At 44.9% G+C, this 26,754-nt stretch overlaps 3 protein-coding genes across 10 annotated transcripts in view; 2 read left to right on the top strand and 1 right to left on the bottom strand.

Moving 5' to 3' along the window:
* The window catches only part of ark2ca (arkadia (RNF111) C-terminal like ring finger ubiquitin ligase 2Ca), a 19,210-nt gene extending 15,267 nt beyond the window's left edge, over positions 1 to 3,943 (top strand). For both annotated transcript variants that reach the window (XM_072662145.1, XM_072662144.1), the window contains one exon: positions 1 to 3,943. This exon is cut by the window's left edge and continues 1,831 nt beyond it. The gene's annotated coding sequence lies outside the window, so the exon portion shown is untranslated.
* Positions 3,944 to 6,109: 2,166 nt separating this feature from the next.
* LOC140538811 (beta-1,3-galactosyltransferase 9) lies at positions 6,110 to 9,145 on the bottom strand. The gene is made up of 2 exons (XM_072661321.1): positions 9,140 to 9,145; positions 6,110 to 7,216 (listed from the first exon to the last, which is right to left on the bottom strand). Exons 1-2 carry the CDS (start codon positions 9,143 to 9,145, stop codon positions 6,110 to 6,112), a joined length of 1,113 nt encoding a protein of 370 aa, XP_072517422.1.
* A 7,059-nt stretch (positions 9,146 to 16,204) lies between these two features.
* Positions 16,205 to 26,754, top strand: part of kcnt1a (potassium sodium-activated channel subfamily T member 1a) — a 33,091-nt gene continuing 22,541 nt past the window's right edge. For 6 of the 7 annotated variants that reach the window (XM_072661280.1, XM_072661279.1, XM_072661278.1 and 3 more), the window contains exons 1-2: positions 16,205 to 16,528; positions 21,601 to 21,747. In XM_072661280.1, coding sequence (XP_072517381.1) covers positions 16,452 to 16,528; positions 21,601 to 21,747 — 224 coding nt within the window. In that variant the 5' untranslated portion in view covers positions 16,205 to 16,451. Of the gene's footprint in view, positions 16,529 to 21,600; positions 21,748 to 24,287; positions 25,520 to 26,754 lie in introns of those variants that run through there. The other variant, XM_072661281.1, reaches the window with a different exon arrangement.

Here is a 26,754-nt window from a genome sequence, read left to right as displayed (position 1 = left end):
GAGCATCCACCAATCGAGCGCGTGAGCAAGCAAGCAAGCAGGGGGCGGAGCCAGGAATGAGGGATTTGCAGTTTTCTTTTCTTTGTTTACGTTAATTTCATCTATTTTTTATTAAACAGGGACGAGAGTTTGGCACAAATTCCACGATATTGTAAAAAGATTAGGAGTATTTTTCAGCCCTTCTTCGCGTGACCTTAAAGGGGAACTCCGGCCTAAAGCTTGCTGGCATTTCCTACGCTATTGTCGTGCGATATATCGCAACGTAGCGCAATATTGCGTCGTTTAGGCTCGTTTAGAGTTCACAATTTTGTGTATTTTTGTTGTTGTTGTTGTTGTTTTGTTCTCTCACTACATTACATTACATTACCCAGCATGCACTGCACCAGTACAGCCATAATATTTGGCTTCCTAGCAGCAACGGTAACTAACAAAAAAAAAAAAAAACCCCGAACATTTTAGCCAGCCTGCTCCTGAACATCCACCCCGAAGTGCTTGTGTTTTGTTCATAGGCTCCTCCCACCTTCAGCTTACATCATCAGAAGGCGATTCTCCTTTTTCACGCCTGAGATTCTCGCTGTGCAGACACGCCGACAGCGCTGTACGCAGGGAGCGGGCAAGTTTACAGCAGGCGTAGCCGCGGCTACGTTTCTCGTCTTGGCCGGCGTTCCCCTTTAACCCTTTGGAGGTCGGGGGCTGTGGCCGTCTGGCTTTCCGTCCTCCAGGCTGTATTTTTAAATGCGGGTACAACCCAAAGCACACGGCTTTCCCTCAGCCAATGAGCTTCAGCTTCCCCCGCCTGCCTGAGTGTCCTGCGTGCTGATTGGTGGATGTGGGCTCGTGTTGATAGTTTACACAGGGTTTTGTCCGTTGAAATGCCTTAAGTATTTAACAATCATAATTTATGACTAACTGTAGATATCGTGGGTCCGTATTTAATTTTGTATAGTTTGTTTTTGTTGGTTTATGTTTTTCGGGATTGAAACGCTCTTTATTTATTTAGGAATAACGCTGAAAAAAAATGGAGTCCGACTCTTACCTCACGTTTGCGTTGGTTTGCGGGAATGCTTCGCATGCGGGTAGTCGTGTTCGTGCGTGTTTCTTCCTTGGTGCTGTGACCTCACTGACGCTCCGCTCGCTGATTGGCCGGCCACGGCAGCAGAGTGGGAGTGCTCTGGGTTTTTGATTGGCTGTTTGAGTCCTGTTTGCACTCTTAGTTTCCCAAGGCCACCCTCTCACTGGCATGTTTTATACCACTCTGGCAACCTCCATAACACAGTCTCTCTCTCTCTCTCTCTTTTCTGATTCTGCTAACTGTCTCTCTCTCTCTCTCACTCAGTTCTTCTCCCTCATTTTCTCCAGCAATGTTTATATCATGATTGTTCTTTTTTAATTTTTGATTCAATGTTTAAATGTTCAGTCTACATTTTATTTTACTTTAAATTAATACTCTATTAATAATATTTATTATTTTAAGACCACTCAGTAAAAGTTTTGAGACGTGGTGACGAGTTTCGAGATACAGTCGTATTGTTGACAGAGTTAGTAAAGAGAAAGTATTTCAAGTTTATTCAAAGTTCTGAGAAAATAATGAATAATTTTGAGATTCTAAATATTTTTTGAAAATCATGATTTGAAGGTTATAAGTCAAAATGTCAAGACATTAAGTAGTCATTATTTTAAAGGTCGTAAGTCTGAATTTCAGAACAAAAAATTCACAATTTCAAAATTGATTGTCTGTAATTCCGACATTGAAGTCAGACCTTCAAGAACCCGACCCTTCATTCTGGTGGCAAATCAAAAACATTGAGAAAATAAAGTTATTATTTTGAGATAAGTTTGAGTTTCATACCAAAAATTCACAATTTTAAGGTTCTTCATCAATTTTCTTGAGAAAGTCAGAATTTCCAAGTCAAATTTTCAAGAACATACGTCATCATTCTGATATTAAATCAAAACATTGAGAAAATAAAGTCATTATTATTTCAACATAGTAAGTGAACCATTCCCAATCTAAGATTTCTTCATCATTTTTCAGTTCTTTTAAGAAATTTCGTCAAATTGATGGTAAAACGAAAACATTGAGAAAAAGTAATTATTAGAGAAATTCAGAACTTAACAAAAATACACATTTTTAAAGGTTCTTCATCAAGTCTTTTGAGAAAGACATTAATTAAGTTCAACTCCAAGGACATAAGTAATGATCCTGAGATGGTAAATCAAAACTCTGAGAAAATAAAGTCATATTTTAACAGTGAAAAAATACACAATCTTAAGATTCTTAGTCATTTTCAATTTCTTTTAAGAAAGTCCAATAATTCCAATAATTCCAAGTCAAATTTTCAAGAACACGAGTCATTCTGAGATGAATAATCAAAACATTAAGAAAACGTCATTATTTTAGGATAGTAAGACAGAATTCCAAAACAAATATTTGTATAATTTTTCATACTTTTGTTTGAAAAAGTCAGTTTCTCAATTCTATGTCAAACTCCATGAACTTAAGTCATGATTCTGAGATGTTAAATCAAAACATTGAGAAAATAAAGTCATTACTTTAAGATTTCACACCAAAAATTCACAATTTTAAGGTTCATCAAAATTCCTTGAAAAATTCAGAAATTCCAAGTCAAGTTTTCAAGAACATTAGTGATGATTCTGAGATGGCAAATCAAAACATCGCTACTTTAGAATAGTAAATCAGAATTTTAGAAAACAAAGTTCAAGATAATTATTATATTTTTGAGAAAGTCAGTAATTCTGTGTCAAACACCAAGAACATAAGTCACCATTCTGATGGTAAATAGTCACTATTGTAAGAAAATAATTTTTTTTGTAATTATTTTACATTTTAAAAAACAATCAGTAATTCCAAGTCATTATTTTGAGGTATAAGGTCCACAACCGTGAACACGTCATATTTGAAAAAATATTTAGTCAGAAATTAAGAAAATAAGTCATTATGTGGAGATAAATATGTCAAGATTGTGACGTAGCGCTGCCGGAAATGGGGGTGAGATGGGCTTTCATCCTCTTTCCCTCTCATCCAGCTCAGTTCTGCTTGTCTCTTTACTTCCTCTCTGATTTCCCGTCATTTTTCCGTCTGTCCGAGATGGAAAATTCAGGTCCAGAAAGTAAAAATTCGCTCCAGCAGAGCTGCCCAGGCAGTTGGAGCAAAATCCGGATTTGACTGAATTTCTTGGCCTTGATTTTTCCATCTCCACGTGTTCGTCTCGCTCAGTCCTCCTCACCTTTTTCCTGTGCCAGTCTGGCAACCTCTTTCTCAAGGGCATTCTCTCTCTCTCTCTGTCTCTCTCTCTCTCTCTCTCTCTCGCTCTCGATCTCTCTCTCGCTCTCTGCCAGAGAATGCTAGCATTCTAGCGCAGGGTCAGGGTGAACAGAGTATTAAAAAAAGCACAATGATTAAAAATGCATGTTTTTTACTCAGGTTTAAATATTTAACACACAAACGTAGAAATATACAGATACGACTAAAGACTAGTGCAGATATTCTACTAATATTTCAGAGGATTAACGTTTGCGTTGCTGCTGCTTTTGCGTCTGAGAAACGGGAATGAATAAAAAAAAAAAAATAATAATCTCAAAAAGGTGCCAGTGACAGGGGTGCCCTGCAGCTCTAGGTGTTTTTTTTTGTTTGTTTTTGTTCACTAGAGAAGTTTTACTAGCTGAAAAAAATTAAAAATAATAGAGTATTTATCATTCATATTAAAGCAATAGCGCCTCCTGCTGATGAGACTGCTGATATGTGTCTGGTCGAGTCGAAGAAAAAAAAAAACCTCTTCTGTGTAAAATGTTAGGATTATCTTTTGGTGGAATTTTTGTACTTTATTTATTACTACTAATAATAATGATTTGGAAAGTGGCATCGCTAAACCCAAACTCTTATTTCATTTATTTGTTTTTAAATTTTTGTTTCATTTCAAAGCTTGTACATGATCCTTTTTGTATGTGCTCTTTTATAATAAAAGTTGTGAAAATGGCCAAAAGAATCTGGGGGGTTTTATTATATAAATATAATTATTATTATTTTTTTTTTTATATGAGAAATTAAAAAATAATACAACAAATACTGCAGACAAAAAAATCTTCTGTAAATACAGTATATATTTAATATATAATAGATACTATTAATACATTTACACTCCATGTTTGATTTCTGACAAATATCTGTCAGAAATGTGCAAAAAACACAGTTTAAAAGTTCTACACTTTTGAATATTTGAGAGAACCTAAAAATGACTTCAAACTTACAAATAAATATTCAGGAAAATGAGTCATTCTAAAATACTGAGTCAAAAATATTGACATGTTTCATTTTTTTAATGTTAAAATGTCACAAATTTTGAAAATGTCATTATTTTCAACTTTTGACTCGGGATGGACAAAAGTATTGGGACACCTGCTCACTCCCACTTTTTCATCCAAAATCAAGGCTATTAAAAAGAGCTGATCCTGCTTTGGTTGAAGTAACTGGCTTGTGTTCGCTCCCCCAAACCGTCCCAAGTTCCATCATTCCAGAGAACACAGTTCCTCCACTGCTCCACAGCAAAATGCTGGGGGGCTATATACCCCTCTATAGCCCACGCTTCATCAATGTTAATCTGCTCCAGGGAGTCCTATTCTATTGGCAGTACTTCTTCTCTACAAGAACTATATATATATATATATATATATATATATATATATATTTATATATATATATATATATATATATATATATATATTACACACACACACACACACACACACTATATGTCCAAATGTTTGTGGACACCCCTGTGGAGCAGTGAAATTATACTAGAAATAGAAAATCAATCAAATACACAGAAAATTATTTTAGACTTTAATTCATTTATGCAAACACACACACACACACACACACTCACACTATGCTATATTACACTATATTATATCATTATATATTATATTATTACTATATTACACAGTAAAATGTAATCATATTTCAACTCACCCAAAAACAAAACACACAGCACAGCTCAGACTGACCTCATCATACTATACAACCATGTACACATGTATTTACACGACCTGTCCAGAGGAGGTCAGTAGCGAGGGAGGTATAGGAATACATATATGAATAGATGCTATACAAAACACAGTGGCCTGTTACTGTAGGTCATAGTTCAGGTTTCGGTCAACAGATTCCCCTAGACCTCACTGCTCGGGTGAGGCGGTGTCTCTCAGTACAATAGAGCAGGGCTGGCCCTCGCCGCTCCTGACCCGCATGCAGTAGTTCATTAGTATGTTAAGGGGGTACACCACCATGCTAGTCAACCAGCATGACCAAGCTGGTGAACCAGTATCGCTAGCATGACCAAGCTGGTCTACTGACCATGCTGTTAGTATGATTAGCATGATGAGGCTAGTTAACCAGCCTGGTCAGCATGAGCAAGCTGGTCACCCAGTGTCAATAGCATGACCGAGCTGCTCGACCAGCATGGCTAGCATGACTGGTTGGTGAGCCTGACCAATATGACCTCGTTGGTCGACCAGCATGAACAGCAACTAATACTGGTGGACCAGCTTGTTTAGAATGACCAATCTGGTCAACCAGTATCAATAGCATGTCCAAGCTGCTCAACCTTGACTGGTTGGTGAGCCTGACCAATATGATGACCAGCAAGGCCAACAGAACCATGCTGGTTCATCACTATGAACAGCTTGACCACTGGTTGGCTAGTATGATTAGCATGATGAGGCTAGTTAACCAGTCTGGTCAGCATGGCCAAGCTGGTCTACCAGCAAAAGTATGACCAAGCTGGTTGACCACTATGAATAGCATGAGCTTTCTGGTTGATGAGCCTGACCAGCATGACCATGCCCGTCTACCAGTATGACCAGCTTGACATCCAGCCTGGTCAAGTTGGTCATGCTGGTAGACCACGCTCTATGCTGGTTTAAGAGCTTTGCTGGTTGACCTCCTTAACCTTCTGGATTACCATCATAGGGCAGGTTTCTCCTGGATGGTCAGCTGTTCGACCACCTTGACCATCAATGACCAGCTGTGAATAGTAGAAATAGGGTTCTTTAGGGTTCTGGACCTTCAACTTCATTTCCCCTGCGTTAGCAATCAGCCTTGAGTGTTGTTGGTGCTCAGAAGGTTGAGCTTCTCCAGGTAGGTCATGGCTTTGCAGGCCACCAAACTGTAATACGTCTCCAACATGCCGCAGCTCCGGCCCCTCCCCTCCCCCAGATCTCTCCAGGCCACGCCCAGCTGCCCTGCACTCATCCAGGCCGAGCTGAACAGGAAGTTGTAGCAGCAGGGGTTGTAGCGGATGTGGCGCTCTCCGGAAAAGCGAGCGCTGTGAGTGGCCACCACGCCTGCCCGTCTGGCGCACAGGCCGATCAGGACGTCTGATGGGAGGGGCAGTGTGATGTCGTCGGACGCTACATACACTTTCCTGACCACGTCCTGCGACATGAGGAAGGCGGGGCCTGAGCAATAATCTGGGAGGAGCCTCTCAGGGTACAGGTGGAAAGGCAGGTGGTAGGGTTTGCCTGGGTCTCTCTCAGGTGCGGCCCGGTGGATGACCCTGCCCAGGTAAAGGTCATCCGGATGGGTGCGGAGGCCGAGCAAATAGCTCCCCAGTGCGGGAACGTTTAAAAACACGGAGTCCTCCGCCAGGACGACGAATCGGGCCTGAGGGCAAAAGAGCAGGACCCAACGCATGGCCAGTTTGACCCTCTCCCATTGACCTCTCTCTGATCCACCTCTTGACGACGGCCCCTCACACTGTACCATGTCACCGTAGCGACTGGACTCCTCCTTCACAGCCTCACGCTGCGCCTCCAAAGGAGATGGCCCCAGAAAGAACAGCGTCCGGACTGCCACGCCCTGCACCGATGTCTGATTGGCCCACGAGTTTCGGACCGCCTCCCTCTGGCTGGCGTTGCCAGGGGCACTGAGGACGACAGTGAGGAAGAGGAGGTCCTGGGGATGAAGGCAGGGAGCAGAGCTGATGGGGTAGAGCTGCGAGGCATTGGGCCTAGTTCCACTCAGGTCCAGTTTGCGAGCTCGTTCCCGGAGCTCCAGGACAGAGCGGTCAGTGTAGGCAGCAGGTGCCGACTGCAGCAGGAACTCCTCAACAACATCGCCCCCAAACAGCAGAGCATGGAATAGCACCACGTTACACAGCAGGAAGCACCACTGATGGGTCTGCAGCCTAAACACACAGGCCTGCAAGGAGAAATAATTTAGTACTAGTGCCACATCCTAAATATTGTATATATATTTATTCATATATATAAATATTTTAAATGAAAAGAGTTCAAGTCCAACATAAGTATAAATACTTTCAAGACCAAGACAAGTCCAAATACAAATACTCTTGAGACTAAGACAAGTCCAAATACAAATACTCTTGAGACCAAGACAAGTCCAAATACAAATACTCTTGAGACCAAGACAAGTCCAAGTACAAATACTCTTGAGACCAAGACAAGTCCAAGTACAAATACTCTTGAGACTAAGACAAGTCCAAGTACAAATACTTTCAAGATCAAGACAAGTCCAAATACAAATACTCTTGAGACCAAGATGAGTCCAAGTACAAATACTTTCAAGACCAAGACAAGTCCAAATACAAATACTCTTGAGACTAAGACAAGTCCAAATACAAATACTCTTGAGACTAAGACAAGTCCAAATACAAATACTCTTGAGACCAAGACAAGTCCAAGTACAAATACTCTTGAGACCAAGACAAGTCCAAGTACAAATACTCTTGAGACTAAGACAAGTCCAAGTACAAATACTTTCAAGATCAAGACAAGGCCAAATACAAATACTCTTGAGACCAAGATGAGTCCAAATACAAATACTCTTGAGACCAAGACAAGTCCAAGTACAAATACTCTTGAGACCAAGACAAGTCTAAATACAAATACTCTTGAGACCAAGACGAGTCTAAATACAAATACTCTTGAGACCAAGACGAGTCCAAGTACAAATACTTTCAAGACCAAGACAAGTCCAAGTACAAATACTCTTGAGACCAAGACAAGTCCAAGTACAAATACTCTTGAGACCAAGACAAGTCCAAGTACAAATACTCTTGAGACTAAGACAAGTCCAAGTACAAATACTTTCAAGATCAAGACAAGGCCAAATACAAATACTCTTGAGACCAAGATGAGTCCAAATACAAATACTCTTGAGACCAAGACAAGTCCAAGTACAAATACTCTTGAGACCAAGACAAGTCTAAATACAAATACTCTTGAGACCAAGACGAGTCCAAATACAAATACTTTCAAGACCAAGACAAGTCCAAGTACAAATACTTTCAAGACCAAGACAAGTCCAAATACAAATACTCTTGAGACCAAGACAAGTCCAAGTACAAATACTCTTGAGACCAAGACAAGTCCAAGTACAAATACTTTTAAGACCAAGACAAGTCCGAGTACAAATACTTTCAAGACCAAGACAAGTCCGAGTACAAATACTTTCAAGACCAAGACAAGTCCAAGTACAAATACTTTCAAGACCAAGACAAGTCCAAATACAAATACTCTTGAGACCAAGACAAGTCCAAGTACAAATAGACCAAGACGAGTCTAAATACAAAAACTCTTGAGACCAAGACAAGTCTAAATACAAATACTCTTGAGACCAAGACAAGTCCAAGTACAAATACTTTGGTGTCCAAAACAAACTAGAGGACAATTTGAGAAAAGTAACCCATAAGTATCCAATAATACTGCAGAAAAGAATAACCATGGAAGATCAGACACTAGATTGGACTGGTGTAGTACAGCACTGAAAACAAGAGAAAGGAGAACCTAAGAAGCTGAAACTGAAGCTGACTGAGAGACGCAGGGAGGACAGGGCCTCCAGACAGCAGGGGAGTGAAGGGAGAGAGACGGGGAGAGATCGGACGACCGCAGGAGATCCGTTTAATAAAGCCCAGTGAGACACGTCTGAGTGTTCATGAATCCAGCTCCACCTCTGTGTACTCTCTCTCTCTCTCTCTGAGCACTGCGGAGCAGAGGAGGAGGACACAGAGACAGGGGACAGGAGGAGACGGGGTAAAGACGGGGTAAAGACGGGGTGAAGACGGGGTGAAGACGGGAAGAATCGAAGGAAAGTTCCCCTCACCCGCATGACGACCCCTGAAGAAGTCCTTCCCCTCTTGCTCCTGGTCTTCTAGCAGCTAGACTGTGGCTACCTTCAGCACTCACCTGATCCCCGTTTCCAAGGGAACCTGAAACCAGACAGGTAAGGCTACACCTTTCTCCTGGTCAGGTGACTCACACAAGCTGTCCTCGGTCATCCATGCATTCATGAGGCTTCACTCAGTCCACACGCCCCGCTGGATGGAGCTGTTTCCTTATTCTTAATATGAAATCACCTACAGTCTCACACACACACACACACACACACACACACACACACACACCTACTCTTTAATCATCCCTTATTAGTCTGCTGAGAGAGAGAGAGAGAGAGAGAGAGAGTGTGAGAGACACCGGACACAGTTATTTTCCTCCCTTAAGATCACCTTTGCTCCGTCCGTCCATCCGTCATACATACTGTCAGCATACACTCAGTACACACATGCATGCATGCACACCCCCAAGGTTGCAAGGTGAGTCAGTACTGTTTGTGTGGTGAAGAAAGGAGAGGATGACGGGTGGAGAGAGAGAGAGAGAGAGAGAGGGGGGGGGCGAGCAATTCTGCCTTTAAAATAAGAACACATCTCAAGGACTGCAGCAGCACAATGGCAACAGAGCAGTGAGTACCTTTATTACTGTGTGTGTGTGTGTGTGTGTGTGTGTGTGTGTAACTCAATCAAATATACACCCACACTAACACACACGACTTACATCTTTAATCTGCGTGCAAGAGAAGAGAGAGAGAGAGAGAGAGAAAAGGATAGAGAGACATAGAGAGAGAGGGAGAGAGAGAGAATGGAAAATAGGCCATCATTTGAAAAAACACAGTGGCTAACATCGTCCACTCTGAGTGATAGGGGGAGAGGGAGGACTGTCCTACCGTCCTACCCAGAGACAGGGCGAGAGAAAGAGAGGACAGTTTCTGGGACTCCTGCTTACGGATGGCTGTGGCATCATCCAGGACCAACAACGCTTAGACAGTTGTGCCACTCAGGAGTCCCTCACCTCACCTCACTCCTCCTCTCTCTCTCTCTTTTTACTTTCTCTCTCTTAAGTAATTAATTAGTACAGCATATACTCTCCATATCGTGTGTCCGTGTGTGTGTGTGTGTGTGTGAGCACAGTGACTAGAGTGAGTGGTGTAAGGTGACAGGTTGAGCAGTGGAGCAGCTTGTTGATGTAGCTGGGAGAGGAGAACCTGTCGGTTCTGTCAGCAGTGTGTCGGCGCTGCTGTTTTAGGCTTACATTTACATTTACATTTATGGCATTTAGCAGACGCTCTTATCCAGAGCGACTTACATGGTAACTCGTATTACAGAAGTGGGTCAGTGTAGTGTTAGGAGTCTTGCCCAAGGACTCTTATTGGTGTAGAGCAGCACAGTCACCCAGACTGGGAATCGAACCCTGGTCTCCCACATGGTGTGGAAACTCAGTGGCAGGTAGTGGTGTTATCTGTTGCGCCACACCAACCACTTGACATCAGTCATCAGGCTTGATTAACAGACGCAGCTGCTGCTGCTGCCGAACTCTGTGTGTGTGTGTCTGTGTGTGTGTGTGTGTGCTGTCAGTCAGTGAGGTGAGTGTTCTCCAAAATCTAGTAGAAAGTCTAGTAGAAAACAGTTGCTCCTTTTTTTAATACCCTCCTTTTTTTAATACCCTTTTTTTAATTCCTGCTGTGTTGCCACAGCAGGAACCGCGGCTCTCCGTCCGGTCAGCGTAAAGGCTCCACCAAAGGCCAGTCATCAGACGTCGTGTATGTAGGTCGGTCCCTGCCCATCTCCTCTCAGACAGACCTTTTAGAACCTACACGAATGAGCCAAAACATTATGACCACTCACAGTTGAGCTCATCTACCTGAAGGCACACCCCTTCCCAGTTTTGTCAACGGATTCCATGTTGGTCCCCACATAAGGATGCCCATGGTCTGGAGGGTCGGATGGGGCCCACGTTGGTCTTCCCTGGCGGCAGTGGCCCATACAGCAGGATAGGTGGTCATAATGTTTTGGCTCATCAGTGTATATAATCAATACTGTATATCCATATTCACACACATATGTCTTGGTTGGAGAACTCAGGATGTGTGTGTGTGTGTGTGTGTGTGTGTGTGTGTGTGTGTATGCAGTTGGAGGATGGAGTAAGGACTGTCCCTCATGTCCAGTAGAGCAGTTCTGCAGTCAGTATAACGAGTGGAAGATGACCACGCCCATGCTCCGTCACCGCAGAGACGCTGGTGTGTGCGCGATGGGCGGGCTCATTTACACCGTGGGCGGAGCTGACGACTTCTCCTGTGTGACCAGCGTGGAGAGGTGAGTGTGGACAGCACACACACACTGTTGTAGGTCTGACTGTTGCTCAAGGTCACGGTTGGAGAGAAAGATCTGGCAGACCACCGATGCTACCCACCACCAAGCTCCACTCGCACTAAAGATCGGAGAACATCCGCAGGTGTCCGAAAGGATGTGGGGCTGAAGCTGACTGACCACTGACCACCCCAGACCAGTCCAGTCCAGACCTCAACATCATTGAATGTGTTATGGAGGATGTGGATGGTGAAAAGCTAAGAGGAAATGTCTCCTGATGATTTAAGAACACTCCCACCACCATGTTTAACAGATGGGGGTGGGGGTGGGGGGGCGCTTTGGAAATGAAAGGCATTTGCCATTGGCGTGGTGACGGAGAACGTCCTTTACATGCACGGTTTGTTGCCATGACGAAGGTGGACGGAGGGTAAGAAGAGTTAATTAAAGGGATGACATCATCATTAAAACGACACCAATGCAACCATTCACACACACACACACACACACACACACACACACACAAACACACACACTGACAGTATAAACTGACTTCACACTTCATTGAGCTGTCACTGTTTGTGTGTGTGTGTGTGTGTGTGTGTGTGTGTAAGGTATGATCCCGAGTGTAATTCATGGTGCGGTGACATGACCCCCCTCACCTCCCCCCGCTCCAGAGTGTGTGTGTTGGAGATGGACGGCTGTCTCGTCGCACTGGGGGGTCACGACGGGACGGCCTGCACGAATGCAGTAGAAAGGTCAGTCTCAACACACACACACACACACACACACACACACACACACATTCTTTACAGTGGTGGTGAATGGAAGCAGACATCACCATGACTACACTAGCACAGCCGTAGCCGTTACGGTTACTATCCAAACCCACCAAGGAGTAATTTTTTTAATACCCTTGATTTCAGAAGAATAGTGTCCCAATACTTTTGTCCAAATAGTGTATCTTAAAAGTTGTTTTCATGCATCGGGATCATGATCTTAGCTTAAATGACCTCAGCTGAATGACATCATCAGCCACCACTGCTCTGAAGCCCACCAGTCCTGAACGGGATTCGTGTGTGTGTGTGTGTGTGTGTAAGGTATGACCCTGGGAGGAACTGTTGGTGTAAGTTAGCTCCGATGCTGAAGAGACGTGCTGGGGCGGCGGCCGCTGTGCTGGAGGGACAGATTTATGTAGTTGGGGGAACTGATGGAGATACACCCCTCGACTCAGGTACACACACACACACACACACACACACACACACACACACACACACTTTTTTATTTTTATTGGAGTCTATTTAACACTTCATCTCATTTGTCTCTCTCTCTCTCACACTCTCAGTGGAGCGGTTCAGTGCCCTAGAGGGGGTCTGGTCCCTGTGCCCCCCCCTGCTGAGTGTGAGGGAGGGTGCGGGGTGCTGTGTGTATCTGGGGTGTGTGTATGTTGCGGGTGGGAGAGATGAGCTCGGGCTGTCTCTCAGCACGGTGGAGAAATACGACCCGCACACAGGCCGCTGGAGCCCCGCCAGGGCCATGAGGAACAAGAGATACCAGGTCTGTGTGTGTGTGTGTGTGTGTGTGTGTGTGTGTGTGTGTGTGTGTGTGTGTGTGTGTGTGTGTTACGCGTGTATTGAAATGGCTCAATCAAGGCACTTGGATAGGAACACTGGTCACTAGGGTGAATGTGGTTACTGGGTGGTTGCTATGGTACTTTGTAACATGGCTGGTAGGTGGTTGCTATGGTGTTGCTAAGTGGGTACTAGATGGGGGCTAAAGTATTGCAAGATGCTTGCTATCGCATTTCAGCTGGTTGCTAGGGTGATGCTAAGTTGCTAAATGGAAGGCTATAGGGTTGAAAGGTGGTTGCTATGGCATTTCTAAGGGGTTGCTGCATGGTTGCTATGGTGTTGCTAAGTGGTTGTGAGATGGGTGCCATAGTGTTGCAAGGTGGCTGCTATGGTATTGCTAGGTGGATGCTCTGGTGTTGATTAGTGGTTGCTATGGCGTTGCTAGGACCGCTTTATCTTGTGTGTGTGTACTGTGCTCACAGGTGTCCCTAGTCGTGTTTGATGGACTCCTGCTGGCTATCGGAGGATTTGATGGAATCAGTCACTTGAAGACTATGGAGGCCTACGACCAAGAAGACAATTCCTGGAGGTGTGTGAGTGTGTGTGTGAGTGTGTGTGTGTGTGTGTGTGTGTGTTTGTGTGTGTGAAGAAACCATCCATCAATACCTTGCACCTACCTTCAACATCTACCTCTCCACCTCTCTCTCTCTCTCTCTCTCTCTCTCTCTCTCTCTCTCTCTCTTTAGGCACTTTGGAAGTATGAAGTCCAAGCACCCCGGCGGTCATGTCGCACTGGTCAAGGCTTTGTGAGACGAGGGTTACAGCCGTCCTCGGTCGCACCTGCTACACACAAACATCGGAGAACCAGAATGCCAGCCAGAACGTCTGCAGTTTGTAGGTTCTAGCATTTACTGATGACACCAGCAATAAAGACCTGAGGAACCTGCAGCACTTTGCCGTATTTCTGTTGTTTCCTGACTGTTCTCCTCCTCACAGCTGGCAGGTTGACCTCTCGGGTCTTTGAGAACATGAGGCGTCCTGCCTAATCCTGCGTCTCCTCCATGTCGAGGCCTGGACTCCACGAGACCTCTACAGGTGTCCTGTGGTACCTGGAGCATCAGCAGACGTCAGCAGCAGATCCTGTGAGTCCTGTAAGCATCACAGAGCCTCAGGGGTCCATGACCCTGTGTCCGATTCACTGCTGGTCTTTCCTCTGAGCACCTTTGTATGTATGTACTGACCACTGCTTACCGGGACCGAACACCCCACAAGACCTGCTTGCTGATGTTCTGGAGATGTTCTGACCCGGTCATCGTCTAGAACCTCACAGTTTGGTTCTTGTCAAAGTGTCTCAGGTTCTCATGCTTGTTCATTTTTCCTGCTTCTTCACCTTCATCATCTTCAAGACCCGACTGTTCACCTGCTGCCTGATATATCCCTGGAACCAGATCATCGACATCCTAGCAACAACCTAGCAACTACCAAATACACCATAGCAACCACCTGACTACAGCCTAGCCACTTTCTAGAAACTATCAAATACACTGTAGCAACATCGCAACACCCTCTAGCGACACGCTAGAAACCACCAAACACATCATAGCAACATCCTAGCCACCATGTAAAACACCATGTCAACAACCTCACAACCACCTAACAACTGCCTAGCAACACTCCTAAAACCAACAAATAAAACATGGCAACACCCTATCAAATGTAAAACACCATGTCAACCACCTAACAACTGCCTAGTAACAATTTAAAACCACCAAATACATCATAGCAACATCCTAGCCACTATGTAAAACACCATGTCGACCACCTAACAACTGCCTAGCAGAACTCTATAAACCACCAAATACATCATAGCAACATCCTAGCAACCATGTTAAACACCACATCAACCACCTAAGAACTGCCTAGTAATACTCTTAAAACCACCACATACAACATGGCAACACCATATCAATCATATAAAACACCATGTCAGCCACCTAACAACTGCCTAGGAACACTTTTACAACCACCACATACAACATGGCAACACCATATCAATCATATAAAACACCATGTCAGCCACCTAACAACTGCCTAGGAACACTTTTACAACCACCACATACAACATGGCAACACCATATCAATCATATAAAACACCATGTCAGCCACCTAACAACTGCCTAGGAACACTTTTACAACCACCACATACAACATGGCAACACCCTAGCCACCATGTAAAACACCATGTCAACCACCTAACAACTGCCTAGCAACACTATTACAACCTCCAAATACAACATGGCAACAACCTAGCCATCATGTAAAACACCATGTCAACCACCTAACAACTGCCTAGTAACAATTTTAAAACCACCAAATACATCATAGCAACATCCTAGCCACCATGTAAAACACCATATCAACCACCTAATAACTGCCTAGCAACACTCTTAAAACCACCAAATACAACATGGCAACACCATATCAAATGTTAAACACCATGTAAACCACAACTGCCTAGCATCAAATACCATCAAATACACCATAGCAACACCATAGCAACGTCCATGCAATATCTTAGCATGTACTTAGCAACCACCTGACAACTGCCTAGCAGAACTCTATAAACCACAAAATACATCATAGCAACACCCTAGCAACCATGTAAAACACCATATCGACCACTTAACAACTATAGGATATAAAGTTTTAAACCTACACCATAGTTTTCAACTAAAGCTGCTCTTTTTGCAATTTTGAAAGTGGTGTTAGTTAATTGGTTAATTAGTTAATTAGTTAATTAGTTGTCAGGCAAACTTTGTTCCCAAATTTAAAAAGATAATAAAAATAAAATAATAATAAAATAATTTCATATAAAGTGCCATCACAGGTCACTAAAAGAAAATTTCATAAAAAGAAAAAGTTTATTGCTTCAGGACAATTATTAGTATTTAACGTTAGAATAAAAAGTACATTGTTATAATAATAATAATTATTATTAATAATATTAATAAATACATTATCTAACGATCTCTACGGAACGTCCTGCACACCGTCGCCCTGCTTTCTCCAGGCTGTCCGCCAGAGGGCGCCGCGTGTCGCTGTTTAAATCAGCCCGCGCGGATTGGCTGAGCGGTTGCTGTGGTGACCAACACGGCAAAAAAAAAAGTAGCAGTGGAAGAAGCTGAGAACCCAGAGCTAAAGTTCCGATAAAGGTTCTGCTGGAGCGGCTCGGGTCCGAGCGGCCGTCTGGTTCGGTCCGGCCTGGACTCACTTCTCACAGTGGATGTTTAAGGCTGTGTTCTGAGCTCGTGCTGGGTTTAGAAACTCGTCGGCGTGGAGCGCGAGATCATTAATATCATCACCATTATTATTATTATTATTATTATTATTATTATTATTATTATTATTATTATATGCGTGACGAATGGATTTGGGCGCGTGCTACACCAACCAGAGTTTTGTGGACGATGAGGGAAGCGCCAGCAGGAGCAGCGCGAGGAGGTAGAGCTGCACACACACACACACACACACACACACACACAAACACACACACACACACACCAACAGGAAATAGGATGAAGTTAATAATTGTATTATATTATTATATTGTATTATATAATATGATATTATATTATTATTATGTTGATTTCTGTACATTTACACGCATATATATCTCATATTATATTTATATACATACGGAATATTAATAATTTAACATAAATAAACAACTAATTAATACTGTGCATATTAAAAGTGACGTATTATAAACTGTGAATTATTAAAAATGAGAGAGCTCTATGGAGTTAGCAGTGTTAGCAGTCTTACTGCTAGTCTTACTATTATCTTCATCATTGCAGGTCTGTCAGTTCTGGAGTGTGTGTGTGTGTGTGTGTGTGTGTGTGTTAGGAAACAGGTTGGATGATTCATTCGCGACCTTGCAGGTCTCTTTGGAGAGCTACTGTAGTGTGTGTGTGTGTGTGTGTGTGGGGGGGGGGGGGGGTAAGTCATCAGCTGTACATCAATAAAAGAAAACCACTTAACTCATAATCGACCAATCAAAAGGAGCACTTGGGGGGGGGGTCCTGGTTGCATGGAGGGGACAGTGCAACAGGGACACTTTCACGGAAATTACAAATAAGAAGCATAGTCATCAGAAATGACCTGGAAATGTTTGGCTACAGTTGCTTTTTTTTTTTTTACAACAGTGGCATTTAAAAGTTTGGGCAAAATCTCTGTTACTACCTCCACCATGTTTGGAGGCTGTACTTTAGCCTGGCAAGCTCTTAATGTGAGCTATAACAGTGTGTGAAACTACCTCCACCATGTTTGGAGGCCGAACTTTAGCCTGGCTAGCTCTTAATGTGAGCTATAACAGTGTGTGAAACTACCTCCACCATGTTTGGAGGTTGAACTTTAGCCTGGCAAGCTCTTAATGTGAGCTATAACAGTGTGTGAAACTACCTCCACCATGTTTGGAGGCTGTACTTTAACCTTGGCTAGCTCTTAATGTGAGCTATAACAGTGTGTGAAACTACCTCCACCATGTTTGGAGGTTGAACTTTAGCCTGGCAAGCTCTTAATGTGAGCTATAACAGTATGTGAAACTACCTCCACCATGTTTGGAGGCTGTACTTTAGCCTGGTTAGCTCTTAATGTGAGCTATAACAGTGTGTGAAACTACCTCCAACATGTTTGGAGGCTGTACTTTAACCTTGGCTAGCTCTTAATGTGAGCTATAACAGTGTGTGAAACTACCTCCACCATGTTTGGAGGCTGTACTTTAACCTTGGCTAGCTCTTAATGTGAGCTATAACAGTGTGTGAAACTACCTCCACCATGTTTGGAGGCTGTACTTTAGCCTGGCAAGCTCTTAATGTGAGCTATAACAGTGTGTGAAACTACCTCCACCATGTTTATAGGCTGAACTTTAGCCTGGCTAGCTCTCACTGTGAGCTATAACAGTGTGTGAAACTACCTTGGCAAGCTCTTAATGTGAGCTATAACAGTGTGTGAAACTACCTCCACCATGTTTAGAGGCTGTACTTTAGCCTGGCTAGCTCTTAATGTGAGCTATAACAGTATGTGAAACTACCTCCACCATGTTTGGAGGCTGTACTTTAGCCTGGCAAGCTCTTAATGTGAGCTATAACAGTGTGTGAAACTACCTCCACCATGTTTGGAGGCTGTACTTTAACCTTGGCTAGCTCTTAATGTGAGCTATAACAGTGTGTGAAACTACCTCCACCATGTTTGGAGGCTGTACTTTAACCTTGGCTAGCTCTTAATGTGAGCTATAACAGTGTGTGAAACTACCTCCACCATGTTTGGAGGTTGAACTTTAGCCTGGCAAGCTCTTAATGTGAGCTATAACAGTATGTGAAACTACCTCCACCATGTTTGGAGGCTGTACTTTAGCCTGGTTAGCTCTTAATGTGAGCTATAACAGTGTGTGAAACTACCTCCACCATGTTTGGAGGCTGTACTTTAACCTTGGCTAGCTCTTAATGTGAGCTATAACAGTGTGTGAAACTACCTCCACCATGTTTGGAGGCTGTACTTTAACCTTGGCTAGCTCTTAATGTGAGCTATAACAGTGTGTGAAACTACCTCCACCATGTTTGGAGGCTGTACTTTAGCCTGGCAAGCTCTTAATGTGAGCTATAACAGTGTGTGAAACTACCTCCACCATGTTTATAGGCTGAACTTTAGCCTGGCTAGCTCTCACTGTGAGCTATAACAGTGTGTGAAACTACCTTGGCAAGCTCTTAATGTGAGCTATAACAGTGTTTGAAACTACCTCCACCATGTTTAGAGGCTGTACTTTAGCCTGGCTAGCTCTTAATGTGAGCTATAACAGTATGTGAAACTACCTCCACCATGTTTGGAGGCTGTACTTTAGCCTGGCAAGCTCTTAATGTGAGCTATAACAGTGTGTGAAACTACCTCCATAATGTTTGGAGGCTGTACTTTAGCCTGGCAAGCTCTTAATGTGAGCTATAACAGTGTGTGAAACTACCTCCACCATGTTTGGAGGCTGTACTTTAACCTTAGCTAGCTCTTAATGTGAGCTATAACAGTGTGTGAAACTACCTCCACCATGTTTGGAGGTTGAACTTTAGCCTGGCAAGCTCTTAATGTGAGCTATAACAGTATGTGAAACTACCTCCACCATGTTTGGAGGCTGTACTTTAGCCTGGTTAGCTCTTAATGTGAGCTATAACAGTGTGTGAAACTACCTCCACCATGTTTGGAGGCTGTACTTTAACCTTGGCTAGCTCTTAATGTGAGCTATAACAGTGTGTGAAACTACCTCCACCATGTTTGGAGGCTGTACTTTAACCTTGGCTAGCTCTTAATGTGAGCTATAACAGTGTGTGAAACTACCTCCACCATGTTTGGAGGCTGTACTTTAGCCTGGCAAGCTCTTAATGTGAGCTATAACAGTGTGTGAAACTACCTCCACCATGTTTATAGGCTGAACTTTAGCCTGGCTAGCTCTCACTGTGAGCTATAACAGTGTGTGAAACTACCTTGGCAAGCTCTTAATGTGAGCTATAACAGTGTGTGAAACTACCTCCACCATGTTTAGAGGCTGTACTTTAGCCTGGCTAGCTCTTAATGTGAGCTATAACAGTATGTGAAACTACCTCCACCATGTTTGGAGGCTGTACTTTAGCCTGGCAAGCTCTTAATGTGAGCTATAACAGTGTGTGAAACTACCTCCACCATGTTTATAGGCTGAACTTTAGCCTGGCTAGCTCTCACTGTGAGCTATAACAGTGTGTGAAACTACCTCCACCATGTTTGGAGGTTGAACTTTAGCCTGGCTAGCTCTTAATGTGAGCTATAACAGTGTGTGAAAGTACCTCCACCATGTTTGGAGGCTGTACTTTAGCCTGGCAAGCTCTTAATGTGAGCTATAACAGTGTGTGAAACTACCTCCACCATGTTTGGAGGCTGTACTTTAGCCTGGCAAGCTCTTAATGTGAGCTATAACAGTGTGTGAAACTACCTCCACCATGTTTGGAGGCTGTACTTTAGCCTGGCAAGCTCTTAATGTGAGCTATAACAGTGTGTGAAACTACCTCCACCATGTTTGGAGGCTGTACTTTAGCCTGGCAAGCTCTTAATGTGAGCTATAACAGTGTGTGAAACTACCTCCACCATGTTTATAGGCTGAACTTTAGCCTGGCTAGCTCTCACTGTGAGTTATAACAGTGTGTGAAACTACCTCCACCATGTTTGGAGGTTGAACTTTAGCCTGGCTAGCTCTCACTGTGAGTTATAACAGTGTGTGAAACTACCTCCACCATGTTTGGAAGCTGTACTTTAGCCTGGCAAGCTCTTAATGTGAGCTATAACAGTGTGTGAAACTACCTCCACCATGTTTGGAGGCTGTACTTTGGCCTGGCTAGCTCTTAATGTGAGCTATAACAGTGTGTGACACTACCTCCACCATGTTTGGAGGCTGTACTTTGGCCTGGCAAGCTCTTAATGTGAGCTATAACAGTGTGCAAAACTACCTCCACCATGTTTGGAGGTTGAACTTTAGCCTGGCTAGCTCTTAATGTGAGCTATAACAGTGTGCGAAACTACCTCCATCATGTTTGGAGGCTGTACTTTAGCCTGGTTAGCTCTTAATGTGAGCTATAACAGTGTGTGAAACTACCTCCACCATGTTTGGAGGCTGTACTTTAGCCTGGCTAGCTCTTAATGTGAGCTATAACAGTGTGTGAAACTACCTCCACCATGTTTGGAGGCCGAACTTTAGCCTGGCTAGCTCTTAATGTGAGCTATAACAGTGTGTGAAACTACCTCCACCATGTTTGGAGGCTGTACTTTAGCCTGGCAAGCTCTTAATGTGAGCTATAACAGTATGTGAAACTACCTCCACCATGTTTGGAGGCCGAACTTTAGCCTGGCAAGCTCTTAATGTAAGCTATAACAGTGTGTGAAACTACCTCCATAATGTTTGGAGGCTGTACTTTAGCCTGGCTAGCTCTTAATGTGAGCTATAACAGTGTGTGAAACTACCTCCACCATGTTTGGAGGCTGTACTTTAGCCTGGCTAGCTCTTAATGTGAGCTATAACAGTGTGTGAAACTACCTCCACCATGTTTGGAGGCTGTACTTTAGCCTGGCAAGCTCTTCATGTGAGCTATAACAGTGTGTGACACTACCTCCACCATGTTTGGAGGCCGGACTTTAGCCTGGTTAGCTCTTAATGTGAGCTATAACTGTGTGTGAAACTACCTCCACCATGTTTGGAGGCTGTACTTTGGCCTGGCAAGCTCTTCATGTGAGCTATAACAGTGTGTGACACTACCTCCACCATGTTTGGAGGCTGTACTTTAGCCTGGCTAGCTCTTAATGTGAGCTGTAACAGTGTGCAAAACTACCTCCACCATGTTTATAGGCTGAACTTTAGCTCTCACTGTAAGCTGTTTGTTGATCTCCTTCCAAACGGTGCTCCATTACGCCACCAGTAGGAAGATTAGAAGAATACGGGAGCGAATTCTGTGACATTTACACACAACTGCAGTAAGTAAACAAGTCATTTCTCTCATTTTCAGAGTGACCTCTTGTGCAGCCAATGGCGTGGTGCTGAACGTCCAGGGTCTCAGGACAGCCGTTGGCGAATCCGACGTCCCGCCTCTCCAGTGCCGTGCCCGCTTCCGAGAGCTGTTGCTAGGAGACCAGCCATGCCAGAGCGAGGACAGGTATGGCCGTTGCATTGTTCGCAGCAATGACAAATCGCAGCAGCGCTCGGCATGTTCAGCGAGTGCGCAGCGGCCCTGCCTACTGCAAGCATTCAAGGCCAAGAGGAGAAGCTCCTGCAGTCCCACAGTTCAGTGCTTTCTCTGCTCAACAGCCCGTTAGCAATCAGGTCTAGAGTTGTATCAAGAGAGGGAGAGCAGGGAAATCCTGAAAATGCCAGAATAGTCCTACACTGTTCGAACAATTGTTTGGTTTGGTTAAATAGAGATGAGCTGTCCCTGGGGTAGAGCGAGCATCACAGTGAGCACTCTCTCTCTCTCTGGTAGCAAAGAAAGAGCCAATGAAAATATTCTTTGTATTTTTTTATATAAATGAATTTGATGTAATTTCTGCAAACTAAACTACAGAACCAGCCCATCATGGCAGTGATGTCATATCCATGATCACACTTGCACATGACTATCCGTTCAGCCTGTTGCCGTGAGACAGTGATACAGTCAGTGATTGCTTGATAAACAGCTCTGCAGATTCACACACTCACTGTAGGTGAGGCTTTGGTTGAGCCATGGTTGTGGCCTTGAAGGAGTCTTCAAGGAAACCAACGATGCAGGGAACTGGGAAACTGGGAACTTGGTAAGTGACTGGTTAAGGAGCTAGGAAACCAGACGAGCAGGCAAGCAGTGAACTGGGAAACTGCCCGAGCAGGGAGTTGGGTAATCATCTGAGCACAGAACTAGGAAACCAACTCAGTGGGGAGCGAGGAAACTGGTAAACTGCCAAGCTGACAACTGGGAACCCAACAAGCAGGTACCTCGAAAATTGATTGTGCAAGGACCTGAGAAACCAACGATACAGGGAAATGGGAAACCGTCCAAGCAGGGAACTTGGTAAGTGACTAGGAAACCAGACGAGCAGGCAAGCAGGGAACTGGGAAACTGCCCGAGCAGGGAACTCGGAAACAAGCAGGGAACTGGGAAACTGTCCAAGCTGGGTACTTGGTAAGTGCCAGGGTAAGGAGCTAGGAAACCAGACGAGCAAGCAAGCAGGGAACTGGGAAACAAGCAGGGAACTGGGAAACTACCCGAGCACGGAGTTGGGTAATCATCTGAGCACAGAACAAGGAAACCGACCAAGCTGACAACTGGGAACCCAACGAGCAGGTACCTAGGAAATTGATTGTACAGGGACCTGAGAAACCAACGCTGCAGGGAACTAGGAAACCGTCCAAGCAGGGAACCTGGTAACAAGCAGGGAACTGTGAAATCGTCCAAGCTGGGTACTTGGTAAGTGACTAGGAAACCAGACGATCAGGCAAGCAGGGAACTGGGAAACTGCCCGAGCAGGGAACTGGGAAACAAGCAGGGAACTGGGAAACCGTCCAAGCTGGGTAATTGGTAAGTGCCAGGGTAAGGAGCTAGGAAACCAGACGAGCAGGCAAGCAGGGAACTGGGAAACAAGCAGAGAACTGGGAAACTACCCGAGCAGGGAGTTGGGTAATCATCTGAGCACAGAACAAGGAAACCGACCAAGCTGACAACTGGGAACCCAACGAGCAGGTACCTAGGAAATTGATTGTACAGGGACCTGAGAAACCAACGCTGCAGGGAACTAGGAAACCGTCCAAGCAGGGAACCTGGTAACAAGCAGGGAACTGTGAAATCGTCCAAGCTGGGTACTTGGTAAGTGACTAGGAAACCAGACGATCAGGCAAGCAGGGAACTGGGAAACTGCCCGAGCAGGGAACTGGGAAACAAGCAGGGAACTGGGAAACCGTCCAAGCTGGGTAATTGGTAAGTGCCAGGGTAAGGAGCTAGGAAACCAGACGAGCAGGGAACTGGGAAACAAGCAGGGAACTGGGAAACTGCCCAAGCAGGGAGTTGGGTAATCATCTGAGCACAGAACTAGGAAACCAACTCAGTGGGGAGCTGGGAAACTGGTAAACTGCCAAGCTGACAACTGGGAACCCAGCGAGCAGGAACCTGGGAAATTGATGCAAGGAACTTGGTAAGTGCCAGGCTAAGGAGCTAGGAAATCAGACGATCAGGCAAGCAGGGAACTCCCGACCGTCCAAGCACGGAACAAAGAAACCAACTGAGCAGGAAGCTGGTAAACTGCCAAGCAGGGAACATGGTAGATGGCTGAGCAAGTAACTGGGAAACAGCCGAGCTGGCAACTAGGAAACCTACTGAGGTGGTCAGGCAGGCGACTGGGGAACCTACCGAGCAGGCAGCGGTTGGGGACACCTTTGGCTGCTGCTTGGGAAATGGCAATCTCCCAAACACTCTGATATCTGCTGTGGGTTAATCACTGACCAGGAAAGGTTACAAACTACACTAATAACAAGATGGACAGGAGATGGAGGAGACATGGGAGGGAACTGGAGGTGGCTGCCAGTCATGCCACGGAAATGTTTGAGAAAGGAATGCTGCTACCTTAGGAACGAGGGTCTGTGTGCGGTGCGGAGGTGGAGGGGAGTGGGGGATGCTTTTACAATGGCAGAAAAAGGCTAATGGTGATGGGCAGGCGCTTAATTAGCAGACAAGAATAGGAATAATGGAATAGGGAGGAGGAGGAATTACAGATGACACAGTGGTAGTGGTGGACAGACCAGATAGATTAGCAAGCTGCACCGTTAGCAAGCCTCTGGTTGGATATTTGACCGGATATTTGGTGGAATTGGTAGCGTCCACTCAAATATGCCACATGGTTAGCCTGGGTTCCATGCCCCAAGGGTTCCATGCTGGCCCCACATGTGGATATCTACAAGGGTCCCGCCAGGGTAAGTGGGGGTATTGCCAATAGAATAGGACACATTGATGAACAGGCGTGGGCTATAGAGGGGTACAAAGCCCCCCAGCATTGAGCTGTGGAGCAGTGGAGGGGCTGTGTTCTCTGAAATGATGGATGGTGAAGCTCCACCCAGTACTTAGGATAAATAGGATAGGATAAATTGGGAAGTTGGGGATGATCTCACTGGACCATCCTGACCTCACTGTGATGCTCTTGTGACTGAATGCAATCAAATCCTCACAGCAATTGTACTTCAAAATCTAGCAGAGCAGTACAGTTACTCCAGTTACTCTTTTTAGTAGGAGCAGGTGTCCCAATACTTTTGTCCCAGTAGCATATATACATACAGTTTGACAGCCATAATGAGCCGTGACGAACAGTCCAACCGCATTACTGTTTATTTTTGTAGAGCATGAGCCGTGTTGCTGTGGCAACCACCGTGGACCACAGAACGAGAGAGAGAGAGAGAGAGAGAGAGAGAGAGAGAGAGAGTGTTCATCCTATAGAGTGTGTTCTGTGGAAGAGACCGAAGTTGGGAACACTGCAGGTGTGTGTTCTATGGGCAGCTGGTACACAGTGAAGCAGGCAGGGCTGTATCAGTGTGTGTCAGGTGTGTGTGTGTGTGTGTGTGTGTGTAAAACGTGTCCCCAGGGGTTGAAAGTACACACACTTTCAGTCCGTTTATCCGGCTGACCGCTCTCTCGCTCGCTCAAGCCCTGCTGCTGCGTCTGTTTGTGTGAGCACTGAACAGTAAGTGTGTGTGTGTCCGCATGAGGCTGTAGCGCGTGTGTGTAGGCGGGCTGGTTTGAAACCCGCCACAGCAGCCTGAGCATAAGTGTGTGTGTGTGTGTGTGTTCTCTCGTGCTGCTACACTCAGCCCAGCGCTTTCTTCAGCATGGAGCCGAAGAGCACTGTGCCGTCCTGGGTAAGCCCAGCTGTGGTCACCTGGAGGCTGGACTCATTCGGTAGCGATGCTGGACAGAGGTACGGTGAATTCCAGCTCTTTATTAACCCCTCTCTCTCTCTCTCTCTCTCCCAGCTGTTAACTATTAGTAGTCTATATGTACTGCTTTGCTATTTACCAGATTGACAAAAGTATTGGGACACCTGCCATTCATCGCTTTTTCCAAAATCAATTGCTTGTGTTGGAGTAACTGTCTCTACTGTCCAGGGAACAAGGCTTTCTTCTAGATTTTGGAGGTGCATTGGTGTGAGGATTTGATTGCATTCAGCGACAAAAGTGTAAGCTAGTGAGTCAGGATGTTGGATGGATCATCACCACCCCACCTCGTCATCCCCAGCTCCCCAACTACTCCCATTGAGAAGTACTGGATGGAGCTCCACCACCATCATTCCAGAACACAGCTCCTCCACTTATCTGCTCCAGAGAGTCCTATTCTATTGGCAGTACTTCTTCTCTACAGGGACTAGACAAGCTGTGTGTGTGCATTTGCACACATCTGTGTCAGCAATGGGGGACAACTTAGAGTAGCTGAATGCGTTCATTAGAAGGGGTGTCCACAAACTTTTAGACATATAGTATATATGCACACACCATATGTGTAAAAGTTTACCTTTGCCACAGCAACAGCCTCTACTGTTCTGTAAAAGGCCTTACACTAGATTTTGGAACATTGCTGTGAGGATTTGATGGTGTTCAGCCATGCGGACATTACGCCTAAGCTTGTGGACATCCCTTCTAATGAACGCATTCAGCTACTCTAAGTTGTCCCCCATTGCTGATCAGGTACGGATAATGGATGATTTCTGCTGCCACCTCCATACTTCACATCCTCAGACCCAGCTGAGGAACAGCATCTCCGCAACATGAGGCTGCTGCCACCTCCACACTTCATGTCCTCAGTCTGCACTTAGGAACAGCATATCAACAACATGAGGCTGCTGCCACCTCCATACTTCACATCCTCAGACCCAGCTGAGGAACAGCATCTCCGCAACATGAGGCTGCTGCCACCTCCACACTTCACGTCCTCAGTCCCAGCTGAGGAACAGCATCTCCACAACATGAGGCTGCTGCCACCTCCACACTTCATGTCCTCAGTCTGCACTTAGGAACAGCATATCAACAACATGAGGCTGCTGCCACCTCCACACTTCACGTCCTCAGTCCCAGCTGAGGAACAGCATCTCCACAACATGAGGCTGCTGCCACCTCATACTTCATGTCCTCAGTCCGCACTTAGGAACAGCATATCAAC

Source organism: Salminus brasiliensis, chromosome 18 (assembly GCF_030463535.1).
Source record: "Salminus brasiliensis chromosome 18, fSalBra1.hap2, whole genome shotgun sequence".
Lineage (NCBI taxonomy): Eukaryota > Metazoa > Chordata > Actinopteri > Characiformes > Bryconidae > Salminus > Salminus brasiliensis.
Note: the sequence above shows the minus strand (reverse complement) of the source record. Positions and strands in the feature narration are given on the sequence as shown.